Consider the following 20,130-nt stretch of genomic DNA (forward strand, 5'->3'; position numbering starts at 1 on the left):
TGGTACTTGACAATAAGTAGTTCTATTCCTTAAAACCAAAATACGAGATGAACCCATCAGGTTAACTAGATAATGGCTTCTGAATATGTTTACAGGTAACTGATGAAACTACATTTAAAAGACTAAAGCCTGGCGCTTTTTCCAACTCTGTCTTAAAAATAGTGACCCTGCTTATAGTTACTTTTGAGGAGGAGGATTTACCCAGTAGGGAAGCTTTCATTCAGTCTGTGGCCCCCTCTTAGCGTGGTCCAGGAGTAGCTGTTTGAGACACAAGTACACCCAGAACAGCTGAGCACCCACCCCACGCAAACGAACATGGGAGAATGAGGACGGCAAATAAAAAGAAAATGTCTATGATCCTGGTGATGGGCACGGGGCAGTCTCACTCCCACTTCCCAGAGCACAGTACACTGGAAATCGCTGCAAGACTCGGGAGGAAGGCCTTGTCAGTGTGCTCCCCCAAAAATTATTAATTAATAGATGTTACCCCCCCAACCCTTCCTCAAATAATTACTTGAGAATTTGAAGGAAGAAAATGCAAAAGATTAGAGTGCAAGGAAACTAAGCTTTAAATCAATCATCACTTCATACTGATTATTCCGACTCAAAGATACACCCACCTCCCATTTATACAAGTGAAACACCAGTTACACACTCACTAAAAACCAACAATTCCTTCACTGTGCAGAAATACAAACTATCTGCTCATTTCTTCTCCCAGAATAAAACACAGAGCTTTTGCAACATGGAGACAACCACAGCAACATGGCAGAAGTTCCATAAACCTAAACTTTGTCGGACCAGTTTAAAGAGCTGAAGGATTTTTATGTCAAGCGTAGTTCAACCTCAAATTTGAAGCAACCTGCCTGCCTTCACAGGAGGCAGTCAGCGTCTCACACTGGCCAGAAGAAAAAAAAAATATTACCTCTTCAGTCCACCAAATTTATTTAAAACAAGCACACTTAATGTATAAACAGGGACAAAAGCAAAGCTATGGCAATATATAAATTTAACTTCTGTAGTATGATGAACAAAGCAAAATTTGCTGTTTATTAAATGGGTAGGGATACGGATATTCCATAATGAAACAGTATTTTTCTCAAAGCTGTTCCTACTGGAAGTTTAAACACACAGGTATTTTCTATTCCATGTCTGCACCCAATAACAACCCAAATCAAAGCTCAGTAAAAGTAAATCTGTTATTGAACATGTTGAACAAAAAAGCACATATCCATGTGCATACACATGATAGGTGGGATTAAAACCTATCTTGCATTTCCAAAATTAAGATATCCAGCAGTGTAAAGGCTTTATGGCTCATCAGCTTGTTTATTCACCACCTCTGTGAATGTTTACATGCTTTTTTTTATTTATTTTTTTTTCCTCTTCTCCTATCAGTCTCCTGGTTGTATTCCAGGTGCCAAGCAAAGCATGAGATGAGAAAGACTAACTTGATGTCAAAGTGCTGCTTAGTCCAGAATGATTAGCAATTGCTACAAACTGTTCGAAGTGTATTTATCTAATACAAGACACAACTCTTTAGTACTCATAAAATGAAACAATTTTCGGTAAATGAAACAGATGGGACAGTGGCTATGTAATAGGTACAGAAATCATTTCTCCAACCAAAGGCGAATATAATAACAATCTTCAATTACTTTTTGTTATATTTATACTATAGTATTACCAGAATATCCTAAACATATTGAGGAACCCATTTTGTATATAGAGAAATAAAAAGAGTTCCCCATAACTAAGGTGTCAGTGTTTCAAAAATATGTGTAGGCAGAAATTCCCTGATTTTAGCCCAAGTTCTCTTTATTAACATTTCGCAATCTCTAAACTTGGGTGTAACAAGAACAGTGTTAGCTAATTCTCATGTCAGTGGAGTGAACATTAGCTAAAGAAAAAAGGGAGGGTTCTATAATTTAAATGAAGTTCTAAATTCAGAAGATGGTTCTAACATTTATCTCTTTCTGTATCCTTTTCAATTATGGATTAACCATATGCCACAAGCAAAGTGGTTTTGGAGAAGAAAGGACAAAATTCATTAAAAACAAAACAAAACTCAAGTAGTGTAAAAGTTGTGGGTGATTAAGCGGCATATTTCATCCCACTGTTTTATTTAGCAAATAAACAAACAATGCCCTGTTCCCAGAAAGGTTTTCTTGAAAAGATGTAAAATTAAGGTTCTGGACACCTGTAGTCTTTACAAATCTAAAAATGCTTTTGAGTTAATTAAATAAATTCAAAGCATCAGCTACATTAAAATTTGTGCTGTCATATTAGTAAAAGAAATAACAAATTATTGAACCAATACAGTATCTAACAGATCATCAGAAGTCCCTGTGTTCCAGCTTGGATGTGGATGAACATCAGCAGTACACAGAATAATACGCCTCTAATTATTGTTTGTATTCACTGTCATACAATGTGTTTAGCTGCAGAGTGTATTTATAAGGCAAAAACCTTACAGAGTTTAATTTCCATGTTTCTAGAGTGACAGCAAATTTAACAGATCTCAATTTATGAACAAATTATTCGCTGCACTATGATTTGCTCATATGTATGTATCAATACAATCTTTTATCTGTAAAGGATGCTGCTAAAACTGTATGTAAGCACCAGCAACAGAATTCTGTATTAAACAGAATCACAGACAATATTACAGAAAATTATCCCCCTTTCCAGAAGGTATTAGAAGTTCGCAGTATTTTCAGCACAATCAGTAAGATACTTGCACTTAACACTAAGCAAATGCTTATGTGGCACAGGGTAGCACTGAATAAGCTGATTTAGGCACAAGTAGCTCTGGGATCATTAAGGCTTCTTCAAAAACAGGATATATTAAGTTTAGAATTAACATTGTCCTTAATGGAACCGTGTAACTCGCATCACCTGGTGAGTTCAGCCCAGCAGTCTCTGGGAGGAAATGTGTTGTGCTCTATCACTCTCCCTGGTGGCACAGTGGTAAAAAACCCAACCACCCAACCACCTTAGAAACAAAACAGGTAAGACTGGCTTTTCTGGCATTATGGATCACAATGAAAAATTAAGCTGATGCCCTAGACGGATGTGAATCTTACTGAACATTGTGCAGTGTGTCAGTATGAATCATGACAGCATTAGTTCTGCACTGCTACAACAGAGTATTTTTAACCACACATAGGTTACCAACACATTTCAGTGAACATTTATCTGCATTTACTTATTTGTGTGGAGTACCACAGAAACAAAATGAGCACAAGACCCCTGGAATTTATTTTAAGAACTTAAAAGAAGTTTAGTTAACCACTCCTTAGTTTTCCAAGATCTGCAATCAGTATCCAAAACTTGTGGCTTTAGAAGATGAGGGAGAGAAATCCCTTGCACAGCTTTAACTTTGGACCCGATTCCTAAGTTTCAGCACAGACTCAAGACTTCTGATCAATCTCAGTGGCAGTATGTCTGGGTGCAGGTTTCAGAATTTGTAGAGAAATTTGGAGGATGGGCAAGCTGGTCACTTCTTTGATTGCATGATTTACTTAAGTGTGGTCCTCTATGGACAGCACATACTCAACTGCTCTAGAAATATACCAAACAACATCCAAAACTGAAAGCTTGGGTTTTAGAAGCAGATGCACAGACCTGAGAGAATGAAATCAAACCCTTAAGCAAGACAGGCAGGTTCCAGATATGTACACAAAACAAAGGCAGGAAATAACCACACAGAAAGTTTCTAGAGCCCATTAAACAAAATGAAAAATTAAACACTTGTACAGCAGTACAGATTTTTAAATAATGAATTTGGAAGCTTGATTTTGATTTTATTAAAAAACCTGAAAAACCACCAAACCAAAAAATCAAGCAACAACCTAGTCATTCAAGAAACCTTCCGTATCAAGCCATGTTGCATGAAACTTACAAACAAGCTAATACTGTACAAACTTTACTGATTGGCAAAACACATGCAACATGAAATGAATCTCTGAATTTTCTTTAAAAATCACTGTATTTCTTGTGATATTTGTTTCTCCAAATCCACATAAGCCAAAATTGCACATAAGTTTAATAAAAAATAATCAATTTAATACTGTTGCTTTCCATGTTTTTCATCTGTAGCATCTTTATGTCCCACCTACGAAGTTTAACGAGACTGTTGCCTATATCCTTCCATTCACTGAAAAATTCAAAATTACCAAGATTCAACTCTCTGAACAGCATACCTTTCAGTTCTATTGTGGTTTTAAGGTTTCATCTGAAAGGAAGCCCACTTAATGTTCATCCTTGAAACTGGATATATAAAGATATTTACATCTTAAAAGGGCTAACATGGCAACCATACCTCTCAGTTGCAATTCTAATTGCATTTCAAAGCATATGTTGTCATACTTAGGGAATTTCTCCACAGAATATGCTTTACCTTTTAATCGAGGACTATGCACATGCATTCTTTGCAGATGAAGATTTATTGGGATGAATTCTAATGTCTTCTCTCCTTTGCTACAGCTTGATTTGAAGGAAGAACCTGAAAAACAAAAGTTTAAAGAATCATTAACTTAAGCACCCAGCAGATGTTTTGTCTTCTTTTTAGCGTGAGGATAGTACTTGTATGTTAGGAGTTGTCTTTAATTGACTTTTAATGTGTAATTGTATATTAGGAGAAGAATGGTTCACTAACCGAGTCTCAGCATGTATCCATAATGGAAGCAACAAAACAGCTTTTAATTCACAGAACAATCTAATTTTTTATTCTAGGTGATAGATATTTTTCCTGCTGTCTGAAATCAGTCTGTACTCTGCTGGAAATCATGTCACAGTTAATGTGCATTATGTTTATTCTGTGCTAAAAACACAGGGGTACAGAGCTATGATGGTACTACATTTTCACCAAGTAATATTTTTTTTCTTAAAACAAAAGTATTATATTGCCTAGGCTATGCATTCTTCCTAGAAAGTTCAAATAAAGAAATATAAAGTAGCCTCAGAAAAGCTATAAATTAGTTTGCTTTCTAAAAAGCCATAATCACAAGAAGCACAATGCTCTGGAAAAAAAAAATCTGGTTGCATACTTCAAAGGTATGATATTATGAGTAAGTCTATGATGGTACAAAGGAATATTATTAAAGCTTGACAGCATGAAAATTTAATTTCCCTGGAGGTATTGGATACAGCATATATATAAAAGAAAAGGGTGTAGATTAGGGAAGAGAAGTGGTCCTACCTTCTCACTCAGGTAGCCCAACGTTTACTTAGACCATTCTTTCAGCATCCTATCATTTTGCCAACTATTGATCATTTGGACTAAAACTCCTCTGATTCAGGTGGGATTAAAAAAAAACAAACTCACTTTGGAAAGGTTTGACCTTTTCTTGGGGGAAAAAAAGAGATAAAGGAAATATTTGACATTCTTCTTGTTGACTTGATCAATCAAGATTTCCTAGAGGCTATCTGTTGAAACTGTCATAGATGCCGACATGAGCCTCCCAATGCAAATGACATTGCCAGAGGGCATCAATGATGCTCCAGATCAGCTAAGGCTGCTACCTAAGCTTAGTAACTTAACATTATAATTCTACAAAAATTAAGAGCAACAGTAGCAAGAAAGTAGCAACTGACAGGAGTCAAAGATTCAGATTTGATAGGAAACCTGGGGATGCAGGCTTAAACCAGGAGTCACAGATGATGAGGAATAATAGCAGGAAACCCGCATCTGGGAAATGCAGAAAGACAAAATTATGGGAGCAGTGAAAGGAACTCAAACTGTATCAGAAAAGAAATGCGAACAGTGCGGGTGAGGAGGTTGGAAACCATTAGGAAAGAAAACAGAAAGGGGGCAGATTATTTACGAGAATTCAGCTGAGACCAAGATCAAAGCTTAAGGAATGATAACTGGATTGGCAACAAGGAAACACTGGCAGACTAAGAGGTGAATGAGATGACAGCAGATTAAAAGGGACTGGCAAAAGAAGAGTAGGAGGGAGAATAGGAGGAAAGCCTGCTCTCCCTGGAGCTAAACACATGCAGCATTGCCCAGTCTTGTTATTGCTCTTTTCAGGGAAGACCCATGAAGCAAGAATCCCTTCCTGTCCACTGCCAGAAACATATGGGCTAATAACCACCCAGTTATTCTGTTACTATCAGTTATTCTGTTACTCAGGTATGAGATATCCATGTAGTGGAATTAATATCTCAATCTGTGTTTGCCAGTTTGCCATATGATAAAACTAACTTTCAGTATAGTTTGTTTGTTTTAAATAACTTAGTAAGTTGTACTTAAGGACCAAGAAAACTACATTCCTTCTATTAAAATAGGTGGTGTTATTATTGTTGTAAGATTAAACTCTTCAAAGTTAGGAAATACCACAATATAGATGCAACCTTCACCTGACATCCACCTGAAGAGGAACTGTGCAATAAAATTCAATGACATATTACATGCTAGCTTCTTCCAGCTCATTGAATGTTTAGGGTCTTTACTGCTCACTTTAGCAGCAGTGATTCAATATTTTGTTTCCAACGTCTACTTCGTTATCCAGATTCAAATATATTGCTCAAGCCTCCCACAAAGACAGGATTATTAATTTTCTCAAATCTGTCTACTGCATGCATCACTACAGTTTCTAAGGGCTTTACAAATGTTTATAGAATAATTTTAGCTGGGTGAGTAAAAGGGTTATAATTTTACCCATTCTAAAGGCAGAGAATAACTTAAGGTTGAAGCATTTAAGAAAGAATGCATCAATATGAGATACAGAGAATCTCATTCTGCAGCGCACGCATTATAATGCAACATCACATTCTGTTTTGGAGGCCCAGCTCCCAGTGAGCTGAATTACATCCGTAAGTACTGAGTACTTCTGCAAAACAGCTTGCATCTATTGCCAGGCTTCCAAAAAAAGAACACCACACACTAACCACTTCTGAAGTCTGACTTGCCTAGTGTCACAAAGGAACTCTGTGACAGAGGCAGGGATGGTGTCCAATTCTCCAAAGCAATATTCAATTGCCTTAACCTCGATTATCTTTTCTTCTTCTTCTAGGGCTGGACGAATAACAGAATTTTCATTTTGATGACTGAAATGGGGGGAAAAAAAATCAGGGGGGTAAAAGGGGGGAGGGGGCGGCACAGGAAATCACTTCAGGTCAAACTAAAACAAACAAACAAAAGTTTCGAAGTTCTACTCCCTCCCAAAATCACCAAATCTGTGTTTCAGATTAACCTGAAATTACTTGTTTTGATGTTACCTAATCCTTTTAGATTCCTATTATGTTTCCTTGAAACGAAAATACTTGGCATTCTCTAAAATCTCACCCATGTTTGAGGATAAGTGTTTGCCAAAGCAACTCAAATAACTTCCTTAAACCTCCATTTTCAGTGAATATGCAGCTAAACCAAAATTGCTGTCTGCCACTAATGCAGTCTCCTGATGCTTTCACTGCAATCTCTCAATTTTAAAAACAAATTAAGTAGTCTACTAACAACAGCCTCCTCCATTAAATTCCACAAATAGCTCAGCTGAGCATGAAGTAGGTATCTCTCAGAAAACCCAACATATGATTGTATAGAAGAAATGTGGCAGTATTTTGGAAAAAAATTACTTACAGATGCTACCTCCCCTTCTATACACTGCTTATGAGTGAACAGAGTCTTCCCTAGCGCTGATACAAAAGGACATTGGAGATATTTGCACCTAGATGACTTAGATGGAGTTGGTCCTTCAGAATTGTTTATGACATGCAAAAAGCCACTTGTTAAAGAAAGCAATTGTTCAGTGAGAAAAAAAAGCAAAAATGCTAAACACGTTAACATTAACCCTGCTTTTGATGTACCAAGGAGGGAGAAGAGAGTCAATGAGTTAGTGCTTCCACATATCTCCAGCTGCCAACATGGTGGTGAAGCAAAGACAAAAGCACTCCATTGCTTTCCTAGAGGAATGCAGCCAGTTGCAGGCCTTATTTTAAGATAAGGCCTCCCAAAATAACAACCCAACTCAGGAATTCTGCATCTGAGGCCAGATAACAGAAGCCTGATCCAGTTTAGAAAAGCAACCTTGTCAAGTTCTTAACTAGAAGTACTGCTGATTGCAAACTAGGATGGGTGCCTATTTCCGAGCAGAGCTGGATCTCCAGTGCAGATGCAGGGGTACTCCAGAGCACTGCAATTTGCAAGCTGTTTCAGAATGGAAAGGACTGCCTCAACCCTAATGTGGGCAATGTGCTGACTAAGATGAAGTATGAAGCCTACACAGGACGAACTGTAAAGCAAAATCTTTTTTTGGCATGAAACACTGACAATGGGAAAGTAAAGACTGTTGAAATATGTTGACCTGAAAAGTCTGAACTAAAGTTTTACTCACATCTCTAATCTTATCATTTTCTACCTTGTGAATATTTACATTTCCAATCTCTACAATGTACTCTCAACATTATTTTTTGAGCAACTACAGTATGAAGTCAAATCCATGTCTGTCTTGCTTTCTTATCAAACACTATAATCTTGTTTTTTAAAGTTATAATGTGTACTGTTTATAGAGGAGAACCATCCCAAATGGGAATGGAAGAGGAACCAGGGTATCTTAAAACACGAAATGAATTTTATCCACATCCATCCTATTCCTTTGAAAAAAAAGCAGTAGGCACAAACTTCTGAAAACTATATACAGGTAGATTAATCTCTTGTTTCACAGCAAATTGCAATTACTTTTTCAAACGATGTAGGAAGAAAAAAAATCTGCTTGAAGTCAAGTAAGGACAATAGAAGCATATAAGAATGTAATCTATATTTTACTTTTGGGCAGCCAAATCCTACTCTGCCTACAGGATCAAAACGCAGATTTGAGATTTTAGCCTAGCTCTACATACATACACATAGTACATCCCCCTGCTCGTCCCCTTCATATTTATAATTTTAAAATGTTAGACCTCTAAGGAAGAACTTTAAAGGGACACTCACTACTCAGAGGATTTATAACCTAATTTAATTAGTGGTTTAATAAGAAAAAAAAAAATACTACAGTGCAGGGTTAAAAGTAAATACTGTCTTCATTAGAAGGACTGTGCTATTATTTGGCTTTAGAATGTGCACATATACCACTGATCACAATAAAGCAAGTTTTCGAATGTTAAAGTAACTTTTCAGACAAGATATAAAAATCAGGGGTTTTCCAAGTACAAAAACATATTTTACTGGCACCATATTAGCAAGGGGGGCAGAAAAAGGGTTGTTGCAGAAACGAGATTTAGGTATGCACCTGACTGTTGGCCTCGAAATTAACACCTCCTCATTATTTCTCACCTTCACTACAATTGTTAGGTTGCTTTGGTTTTCTGATTTGTTTTCGAAGAAATGTTCCTACTCTTTCTTACATGTGCTGGTTCTGTCTTCCTCAATAATCTCAGGTTCCCTGGTCCATTGCAGTTCTCTCAAACCACAGTGAAGGCAGGTCATTTAACATCACCAACCCTTTTCAAATTCACTTGGATCAATACAGGCCTTGTAGGATTTATGCTTATTAGATTACATTGTCAATTTTTTTTTTTAAATCTCAAAAGGTCATTTCAATATTTTCCTGCAAGGGATAATTATTACACTGATTCCTTCATAATCTGTATTTATTGCCTTCATATGATACTTTATGAAGTGTGTTCACAATTTAATCAGCAAATCAATAAAATATGTTAAAATACGTTTTCAGTTAAAACACAGAAACACAGGAAGGGTCACAATGGATCAGGAGCTAGTTTGCTGAAATCAGAACTGGAATATTCTGATGATGGTAAGCGATCATAAATACAAGAAATTACACTTTTGCAACCCAAATGCAATTTTTCATACAACATTTATTTTAACAGATGAGCTTTTCCCCCCACACTTTTAAGCAAGTGATCAACTGATCCCAAAATGCTTAGTTTCAGTTAGAGACTGGTTTTTGTTCATACACTAAAACAGGATTTCTCCTTTCCTGTGACCAAGAAAGCTATCCCAGAGCAATCTGAAAAATCACAGGCTCAGTCCTGTATTAGAACTGCTTTGCCTACACACACAATTGTGGGAGTAAGGCCACACTGGGAACATCTAGTGGTGAGAATATAGAGGGAAACAACATACCCAAGCAATAACGGCAGCACAGTCATCAAACACACATATTTGAGATGGTGATTGTGAGGACTGGTGTTAGAAATATAACACCATCAAGAAAGCAAAACCAACAACAAGGTCTTTGTAGTAATTCAGAACAAATGTGCCCATTTCCTTTCAGAACATCTCAAAAAGTGGGTGGGGGAGAGAAGGCGCACCAGCAGGAAGAGACAGAAAGGCATACTATAAAAAAAACAGACATTGTTGCCGAAAACACAGTGTTATCCAGGATATAATTCCAGTAGTCTCACAAAATAGGAAAGAATTATCCTAAGTTCCTTGAATGATTTGTAAACAATCAAATGAAAGAAATTCAGAAGAAGAAATAATTCTTTCTGCAGTCTTTTCTTGTTCTTTTAATGAGTATGAATTACTACAGGAGGAAAAGACCAGCTGCCTTTCCTGCACATTTGTCACTGATGCCATCTTATCCCACTGGCATGCAGACACTACGACACGTTACAGTCCCTGACTCTTGCAGGTATTAACTGAACAAGCACCCAGTGCACATCAGAATATAAGACCACCGTCTCCACGTGAAAAAAAGCAAGGCAATACATACTGCTATTTCTGGACTGAGGACAGAGCGCACCCCCCGTATTAATTCTGTGTTTTTCTGGCGCAATGTGGGCAATGACAACTACTACGCTAAGAATATGCAAAGCGTAGCTACATGTTACTGTTCTCCTGCAGACTGTTAAATGTAACTTAAGTTAGGTTTCACGAAAAACTGACAAAAGTACCTCTAAGGCTGGTTTCAATTGGCAGATGGTATTCAATACTAGGAGAGCAGCATATTCAAGGGAATGTGCAATTAAAACACCACCCCCCACCACCACTTTTTCAATTTTTTTTTTGCTGCTGTGTAACCATGTACCATGTTAACTGTGAAAAACTGATGGAACGCATGAAAAAAATTCAGCAGAGGAAATAGGGCACCTGTTAGTATTTCAGAAACAAAGTGATTACAAATACTTCATTTTTATGTGTTTTATTTCTGCTGAATACACCAGTACTTAATAATGACCAATCTAGTTAATTCTTAACTGTCCCAGGAGGAGAGAGGCTACTTCCATACCTGTATGCTTCCCAAGCTCTGCAAGAGTATCCTGGTACATGCTCAACATCTGATCACAGTGAGCAATAACACTTTTGCGCATATTGTCCCAGTGAGGAGCAAGTTCTCCCAAGTCTTTCAGTTCCTGATTCCTATATCAAAAGGCAAAAAGAGAAGGCACTAATTAACTCATTAATCCATTAACACTCATCCAAATTAATCCAATTAATCCAAAACCAGTTTGTTAAAAAACATCAAAAGCACTTTCTAATTGAAATGAAATCTGTTTTCATGACACTTGTAAAATCTGCTGATTTCAGCTCTGTTATTCAGCCACACAATAAAGAATGTCAAATCAGTGAGTAATACAGTAATTTGTGTTCAAAACTCATCTGGTACAAAAGCAATGGACTGCAAACTGAAATATTCTTTCTTCCCTGGAGGTAAGGAGGCTCCCAGGCTCCAGAGAGATGTGTAACTGTAGCAAGTAACTTTTTCTGAAGAAATATTAAACATTATTGTAAAGAATACAAAGTTTGCTCCTTTTCTAATGCTTGCAGTGTAACTGTTTTAATACGCTCTACTCTTTGGGTACTTTCATACACATCATAAACACAGTTCTAGCAGCGTTTCTACAAACGTCAATTTAACCAACACACCAGCCCTCACCACATTTCTTTAGTGTTAAAAAACAAAACAAAACACACAAACCAAAAAAAACCCACCAGTCCCCTAAAACTTAATCTTCAGCCTTTCAGCTGTGTTCATCAGGTCAAAACAGCAGTGTTATGGTAACCAAACACGTAACTGAAAATCCCAAAGGAAATCCTTTAGCAAATTATCAGTTTTCCTGTACACTCTGGAGAGCTGACCTAAGTGAAATAGAGATCACTTTAATTTCCTACACAAACAATCATAGTTACAGTACACTGGGCTTTCTGTTTTATTTTCCCTACTTGCAAAGTAATTTCATCCTACGTCTAGCCCAGATCACTTTGGGGGACCTGCTTTTAAAGAAACTGAAAATGAAAGATCTTGAGTCTTCAAACACTTGGAATTATCAGGAGAAAACTTGTGCAGCACGATCAACTAGTTTTCCTCATTTTCTTCAAAGTATCAAGCAGACTGTTTCACTGCAATTCTTGGAAGTCTCAGAAAAGAGGGGAGAAAAGAGACCAATGAGACTGCAGCACAGGAACACAGAGTTTAAGTATTTCTTAAACAGAAAAGCCCCACACTGATACACTGATGTTTTCCACATCATTATTAGCTTTGCATTAGCATGAACAGTATTAGAGTAAGGTACATAGGCAGAATTCTGCTCCTGGTTAAGATGACAATCAAAATCAAACAGATTGCACTGGAAGCAGAATAAAGGTGTTTTGTTTACACATGTCCTTGAAAGTATCAAAATGGAAACATTTTGGCTGCTGGGGCTCTGCTCCCCCGTTTCTATCTAAGCCCACTCCTGGAGCTGTTGGTCTCATGCTCAAGTCAATCAACAGCAGGTGTAGAAACCCCTTGAATATCCAACCAAACCCAACACTGGTTTAACCGGCTGACTATGAGTTAACTCCATTGACACCAACAGCAACCGGAAGGGAAAGCTCAAATCCCACCATATTAACGTTAACATGTTTTCAAGGAATGTCAAATCCTGTTCCTACCATTGTCAACATGGCATGTATTTGTTTCATCTGGGAAACACATACACATCACTGAAATAAAACACAGCTGCTAGTATGTCATAAAAAGACACAACTTATCTGCAATGTTTGAATAAAGTAAGCGTGCAGTTTCATAGTAATCTACAGCATATAAACCATGGAAACTACCAATACTACCTTTTCTAAATTTATTTTCATTTAAAAGTACAGTAAAATCAAAATCATGAGATAACAGGGTTATATGGCATAGACACTATTCCTCCAAAAACAGCCTTCTTGCATATTTTATATCTTTTTTCCAAATACAAAATATGTAAGACAGGATTTAGATAGTATTTGTGTCTTGTGATTTCATACTATTTGTCACTGCTGTTGTTGACTCGCTACAACTCTGAGTTATGGATGAAAAAAGAATTGTCTTTCCTATATCTAAGCTCCATCAACAATATTGCACAGTAACAAGCTTTATTATTGTTATCATGAAGGACCCCTCCCAAAAGTAAACAAATTGAAGAAACATAGTATTTTTCAAATTTGGAAGTTTATAGTTCGTACTAATACCCACAACAATGATCTTAAAAAAAATCTTTGATTTGTTTTAATAATACTATAATACTTATACCGGATATATTTCATTTAATAACTTTAAAAACACACTTCAACCCATAAATTGTGTCAAACAACAATTGTGCTATAAAAGAAAACTAATATTTATAATATGTATTGGTTCTACAAAGGGCAAATCAGATAGTGCTTCACCTTTTCAATGCAGCCATGGTATTTTGAATAGCTTGTCAACAGACCTATAAGCTCAGAGCAAACTCAATATTGTTAAAATGGAGCTATTTATCATCTTCTTCCCCCACTCCAAATCCCCTCTCTAAGTCTCTTCCAGGTAATTGCACTCATCACCATGACAGATCCTGTGGTCAGCATCAGCTTCAACTCTTCTTACAGAATCAAATCCAAGCTTTGCCTCTTGCTGTTCAGCTCCTCAAACTGTCTGCTGGATAGTCTTTTCTGTCAATGAACAGAAACTCCCACCCAGAAGCGTGTCTCAACTTTATCATTGTCTCCTACCTTGATTACTTCAATATCTTCCTTGGTGGCCTTGACATAATCTTGCCCCATTTACACCTAACTAGAATGTTGATGGAAATGGTCTGTCCCATCTCTCCTCATCCACTTAAAACGTTAGCTAAGTCTCTTATTTTTAAGCCTTTCTCAGGTACTTTCTGTTTTTCACATCCATTCTTTCCTTTAGCAGACTAATTATGCCAGCTTTCACTGAGCACTTCCCATTATGGTTGGAAGCAATTCCTCATTAAAAAAAATATCTAAAATCTAGCTGTTACCCTTTCTTCACAACTCTCTTCTGCCATTATGGCAAGAAAAAATCAGTATTGGATCCTGATCTGCTGAAAGCATTATATACCATGCTGATTGTTAGTATAAAGATTAATGACCATTGGTGCTAACACAACACAATTTCAAAGTGATGAAAAATTCTAAGAGCAAGGTATGAGATGCCTAAGGATCCCACAGAACTATTAAAAATGTCATGAACGTTCATTTCAGGCTCCTACTTAAAAAACAACAACTTCTTCTACTCTGAATGAGTTACTGATTTAGATAGCTACAAATTGTGGGCACTTTTGCCTTTTAGGAGACTTGAGCTTTACCCAGCCTTCCCCTGCTGATGGGCAGTACACTCATTGCAGCTGTTACACTGATATGCAGGACGGTTTAGGAGGATCTGTGCCTTCGTTGAAACCCATTATCAAATGATGACTGAGCACCCAAGGCTCGGACTACTATTCTGCTTTTTGATTTATCAACTCATGCTTTTTTTTTTTTTTTTAACTTTTAAGAACATCTTAGGTGTAAACTATAGTAAACCACTAAAAGTACCTGAAAGAGGTACAGAGAATTTCCTGTATTATTCATGTTGATAATTTCTACTTAAACAGTCTCTGCTTTGTGCCATGCACTCCAATGACTAACAAAAAGTGTCTCGTCACTTTGGATATGAGGATATAGGAACGACTTAGAAGGAACTAAACAACAACTAAAGGAAACATATTCAATGCCATTTTGCACCTACTGATCACCAATGCTGCTGTACTGGACCTATCGCTCACCAACACAAGTGAGCTAACTGGTGACGTCAAGATTGGAGGCAGCTTGGGCTGCAGTGATCATGCACTGGTGGAGTTTGCAGTCCCAAGGGATATGGAGCAGGCAAAGAGTAAAGTCAGGACCCTGAATTTTAGGAAAGCAGAATTCCAGCTCTTCAAGGAGCTAGTCAATAGGAACCCCCTGAAAAACTGCCCTCAGGGACAAGGGAGCAGAACAGAGCTGGCAGATTTTTAAGGACACTTTCCATAGAGCACAAAGAGCTCTTGAGCCCCAGGTGTAAGAAATCAAGCAAAGGCGGCATGAGACCAGCATGGCTGAGTGGAGACCTGATGGTCAAACTAAAGGGCAGGAAGGAAATGCAGAGGCAGTGGAAGCAGGGACAGGTATCCTGGGAAGAGTACAGGGACACTGCCCAGTTGTGTAGGGATGAGGTCAGGAGGGCCAAGGGGCAGCTGGAGCTGAACTTGGCAAGGGATGCGAAGAATAATAAGGGCTTCTACAGGCACGTCAGCCAGAAAAGGAAGGTCAAAGAAAGCGCACCCCCCTTGATGAGCAAGACTGGCAGCAATGGATGAGAAGGCTGAGGTACTGCATGACTTCTTTGCCTCGGTCTTCACTGGCAGTCTCTATTCCCACACCTCTCGAGGGGATGGCCTGCAAGACAGGGACTGGAGGAGCTAAGTAAGAGAAGATCAGGTTTATGACCACCTGAGGAACCTGAACATGCACAAATCTATGGGACCTGATGAGATGCATCCCAGAGTCCTCAGGGAACTGGCTGATGTAGTTGCCAAGCCACTCCCCATGATATTTGAAAAGTCCTGGCAGTAAGGTGGTCCCTGGAGACTGGAAAAAGGGTAACATTGCACCCATCTTTAAAAAAGGTAGCAAGGAGGACCCTGGGAACTACCAACCTGTCGGCCTCAACTCTGTGCCTAGGAAGATCATGCAACAGATCTTCCTAGAGACTATGCTAAGGCACATGGAGGACAGGGAGGTGATTTGAGACAGTCAGCACGGCTTCACCAAGGGCAAGTCCTGCCTGACCAACCTAGTGGCCTTCTGTGATGGAGTGACCACATCAGTGGACAAGGAAAGACCTACCAATGTCATCTATCTGGACTTCTGTAAGGCCTTTGACATGGTCCCCCACAACATCCTTCTCTCTAAATGGGAGAGATACCCATTTGATTGGTGGACTGTTCGGTGGATGAGGAATGGTTTGGATGGTCACATCCAGAGTAGTGGTCAATGGCTCAATGCCCAGATGGAGATAGGTGATGAGTGGTGTCCCTCAGGGGTCCATATTGGGACCAGTAGCCTTTAATACCTTCATCAATGACATAGTGGGATCAAGGGCACCCTCAGCAAGTTTGCAGATGACACCAAGCTGAGTGGTGCAGTTGACACGCCCGAGGGCCAGGATGCCATCCAGAGGGACCTGGGCCCCAAGAAGTGGGCCTGTGTGAACCTCATAAGGTTCAACAAGGCCAAGTGCAGGGTCCTGCACCTGGGTTGGGGCAACTTCTGATATCAATACAGGCTGGGGGATGAAGGGATCGAGAGCAGCCCTGCCAAGAAGGACTTGGGGGTACTGGTGGATGAAAAGCTGGACATGAGCTGGCAACGGGCGCTTGGAGCCCAGAAGACCAAGAAGCGTGGCCAGCAGGTTGAGGGAAGTGATCCTGCCCCTCTACTCTGCCCTGCTGAGACCCCACCTGCAGTGCTGCATCCAGCTCTGGAGCCCTCTGCACAGGAAAGACATGGACCTGTTGGTGCAGACCCAGAGGAGGCCACAAAAATGATCAGGGGGATGGAACACCTCTCCTATAAGGACAGGCTGATAGAGTTGGGGTGGTTCAGCCTGGAGAAGAGAAGGCTCCAGGGAGACCTTATTGCAGCCTTCCAGTACTTCAAGGGGGCTTAGAAGAAACATGAGGACAGACTTCTTAGCAGGGCCTGTAGCGATAGGACAAGGGGTAACGGTTTTAAACTAAAAGAGGGTAGATTTAGTTTTATTTAGTCTAGATGGAAGGAAGAAATTTTTCACAGTGAGGGTGGTGAAACCCTGGCCCAGGTTGCCCAGAGAGGTGGTAGATGCCCCATCACTGGAAACATTCCAGGTCAGGCTGGACAGGGCTCTGAGCAACCTGATCTAGTTGAAGCTGTCCCTGCTCACTGCAGGGGGCGTGGGACTAGATGACCCTTAAAGGTCCCTTCCAACCCAAAGATTCTATGATTCTATAATGCTGAAAATGCAAAATACTGAATTCTGTAAGGAGTACTTTGAACACGTGGTATGCATCCTGTTCAAAAAGTATTTGAAGGAATCCCTAATACTGAAATCATGTTCCAAATGAATTTGTTTTTGCAAAATACCACTAGCTTGAACAGTCCAGACACCATTGTGGAAATCACAGTGAAAACCTGTGGTCAGTGACAATAAAATCAAAAAAGCAAAAAAACCAGCAGCAAGATGTTAAGATGAGCAAGATGAGTCAGAAGGGGGCATTCTCTCAAAGAACTTTTTTGGATCTGATTATTCTGTCTCAGAAAAGGGAACAGCAGGAACAGTTATTCACATCATTAAAGGACACAGCACAGATCTTCACAAATTAAAAGATGAAGTTGAAAAGATCAGTGTAATTATATGAAGAAGAAATAATTAAGAGGACATATGATAATAGCACATAAACCACAAATGCTGTATGAAGACAAAGGAGTAATGTTTGATTCATTCAGCTTCAAAAATCCAGTGATGCAATTCCCAGTGAAGCAAACATGACAAAGTCAAAGCCGAGAAAAGGAAGTGATTTTTGCCTCCATCAAGCAAAATTAGCCTCTAAAATCCACTTTCATGAAACATCAGAAGCAAAGTGCTTAGCAGGATTCAAAACAAGATGAGACATTTCTAGAGATTATATTTGCAAAAGTTTTATAACATTATAAATGTAACAAGTTCTGAATATTATCAAACAGGAGCTTTACAGTAAATATACACTATAAGCTTTGGGGCATGACTCAATCACTCGTAAGTAAAGGAAGAATAGAAGCTTCCTTCTAAGGAAAGGAATTTTGCTAACGATGTTTAGTTTAAAGTGTACATGGTTATGGATAACCATTTCATCTTTTTTTGTAGAACAGAAGCAGATAAAGTTATTCTTATTCTTCTTTATCACAAGTTATGGTCCTGTGATATACAGGCCATAAGACATCAAAACAATATAACATTCTCTCCCAAAATAAAAGAATCATAGCCTTTTCACTATATTGCTTTTAAAAAAGACAAATAATTACAGAGTATTAGTAATTGATCCCTTCTGGGGAAGCTACCACAAAACCAAATAAATGGATATTTTTTTCCTAATAGTTTTAATTTAGAACCTCTTGAAAACAGTTGCCATTTTTGTCTTCTTACGGAATTTCTGAGGTTCTGGTAAGACTGACCTAACAGGTAACTAAAAACTAAAATGTTGGTTGTGCCTATGTTTTGCATGCCTTAACTATTTGTTTAAAAAAAATATGCAAAAAAACAAATAAACAAAACCAAACAAACCATCCCCAAAAAACAAGACATCAAACACATTAAAAATATTTTAAAACTTGTTCCTTCTATGTATATATGCAGAATAGACTAGGATTTGCAAAGGGTTGAAAATCTTTTATATTGTTCCTGAGAGCTGGCATTTTTAAGTTCCTTTTCCATTTCTATCCACCAGCATCCCCTTTTTATTATCCAAAAGTGTAGACAATATATAAGCTAAACTAAACCCATTCCTTCCTGCCTTAAAACTCTTTCCCTTCCTTGGTTATTTTATTACCTGAGTTTATCTCTGAAAGACTCAAGATCTTCAAACAGCATGATCATTTGAGGTTAATTCTATGATTCACATTTAATAGCAGAGCATAATTCTCTTGTATCACAACTGCAGAAAGTCTCAAATTCAGTAATACTCAGAATGGCATCCATCACTGGAATTTACACTTTAATCCTAAATTAAATTTTAGTAACTAGAAATGGTGTATAGAATTGTTTTAGGTGTTTTTTTGTCTGGTGGTTTTTCAAATTTTACTGTTTCATCAGAAACACTGGAATTGGCTTAAGACAATGTTGCTCCAGCTCTATGACATAAACAAAAACAATTTACTCTCATAGTTTATAACTTCATTTCTTTGTTTCAGCTTGGAATCATAGAATCTCTGGGTTGGAAGGGACATTTTAAGGGTCATCTAGTCCAACCCCCCTGCAGTGAGCAGGGGCATCTTCAACTAGATCAGGTTGCTCAGAGCCCCGTCCAGCCTGACCTGGAATGTTTCCAGCGATGGGGCATCTATCACCTCTCTGGGCAACCTGGGCCAGGGTTTCACCACCCTCACTGTGAAAAATTTCTTCCTTGCATCTAGTCTAAATCTACCATCTTTTAGTTTGAAAGCATTACTCATTGTCCTATCACAACAGGCCCTGCTAAAAAGTCTCTCCCCATCTTTCTTCTAAGCTCTCTGGAAGGCTGCAATAAGGTGTCCCCGGAGCCTTCCCTTCTCCAGGCTGAACCACCATCATATATGTTGCAAGATTAATCACACTATTAATTGCATGATTACTCAAGGATTTAAACATTTTTTGGGGTTTCTGTTTTCTTTTTTTCCCAATTTACTAATCAGAGTGCCTCATTCAAAATAAAACAGTGTGGATCTTTATGACATAAGCAACATAAGAAAACTGTACAAAGCTTTTTTGATCACCTTAATGCCTTAACACTTCTAATTTATATTCTCCGTGCCCCCACTGACATGAACTGACAAAATTATACCCAACTCAGTGCTATTAGAACCACAGATATGTACTGGCAAGTGCAAAATCTCTAGTTAAGGACGTAAAAATTCAAATGCTTTTTGTGATGACAGAATTTGAGTCTGTCAAATAGTTATCATCTTTATAACTATAATCAAAATAGTTTAATCTTGAGAAAAAGACTGTAATTTTTTTGTTTTGGTTTTGTATTGTCCTTCACTATAACATGGGAGGCTCTAGTAAGACCTACAAGTTATATAATCTGCTCAATATGGACTTAAGACCGGGGCATGCTGTACACAAATATAACATCTGGAAATTTTACCAGCTAGTCTCTGAGAAGCATCGCTGACTG

At 38.4% G+C, this 20,130-nt stretch overlaps 1 protein-coding gene across 7 annotated transcripts in view; it reads right to left on the reverse strand.

Moving 5' to 3' along the window:
* INPP4B (inositol polyphosphate-4-phosphatase type II B) overlaps positions 1–20,130 on the reverse strand; it is a gene marked incomplete at both ends in the record, with an annotated part of 291,862 nt that overhangs the window by 84,101 nt on the left and 187,631 nt on the right. For all 7 annotated transcript variants that reach the window (XM_081999525.1, XM_081999527.1, XM_081999529.1 and 4 more), the window contains 2 exons: positions 4,403–4,507; positions 11,199–11,329. In XM_081999525.1, the coding sequence (XP_081855651.1) occupies positions 4,403–4,507; positions 11,199–11,329 (236 nt within the window). The remainder of the gene's footprint in view (positions 1–4,402; positions 4,508–11,198; positions 11,330–20,130) is intronic.

This window comes from Phaethon aethereus, assembly GCF_964289735.1.
Source record: "Phaethon aethereus genome assembly, chromosome: 4".
Classification (NCBI taxonomy): domain Eukaryota; kingdom Metazoa; phylum Chordata; class Aves; order Phaethontiformes; family Phaethontidae; genus Phaethon; species Phaethon aethereus.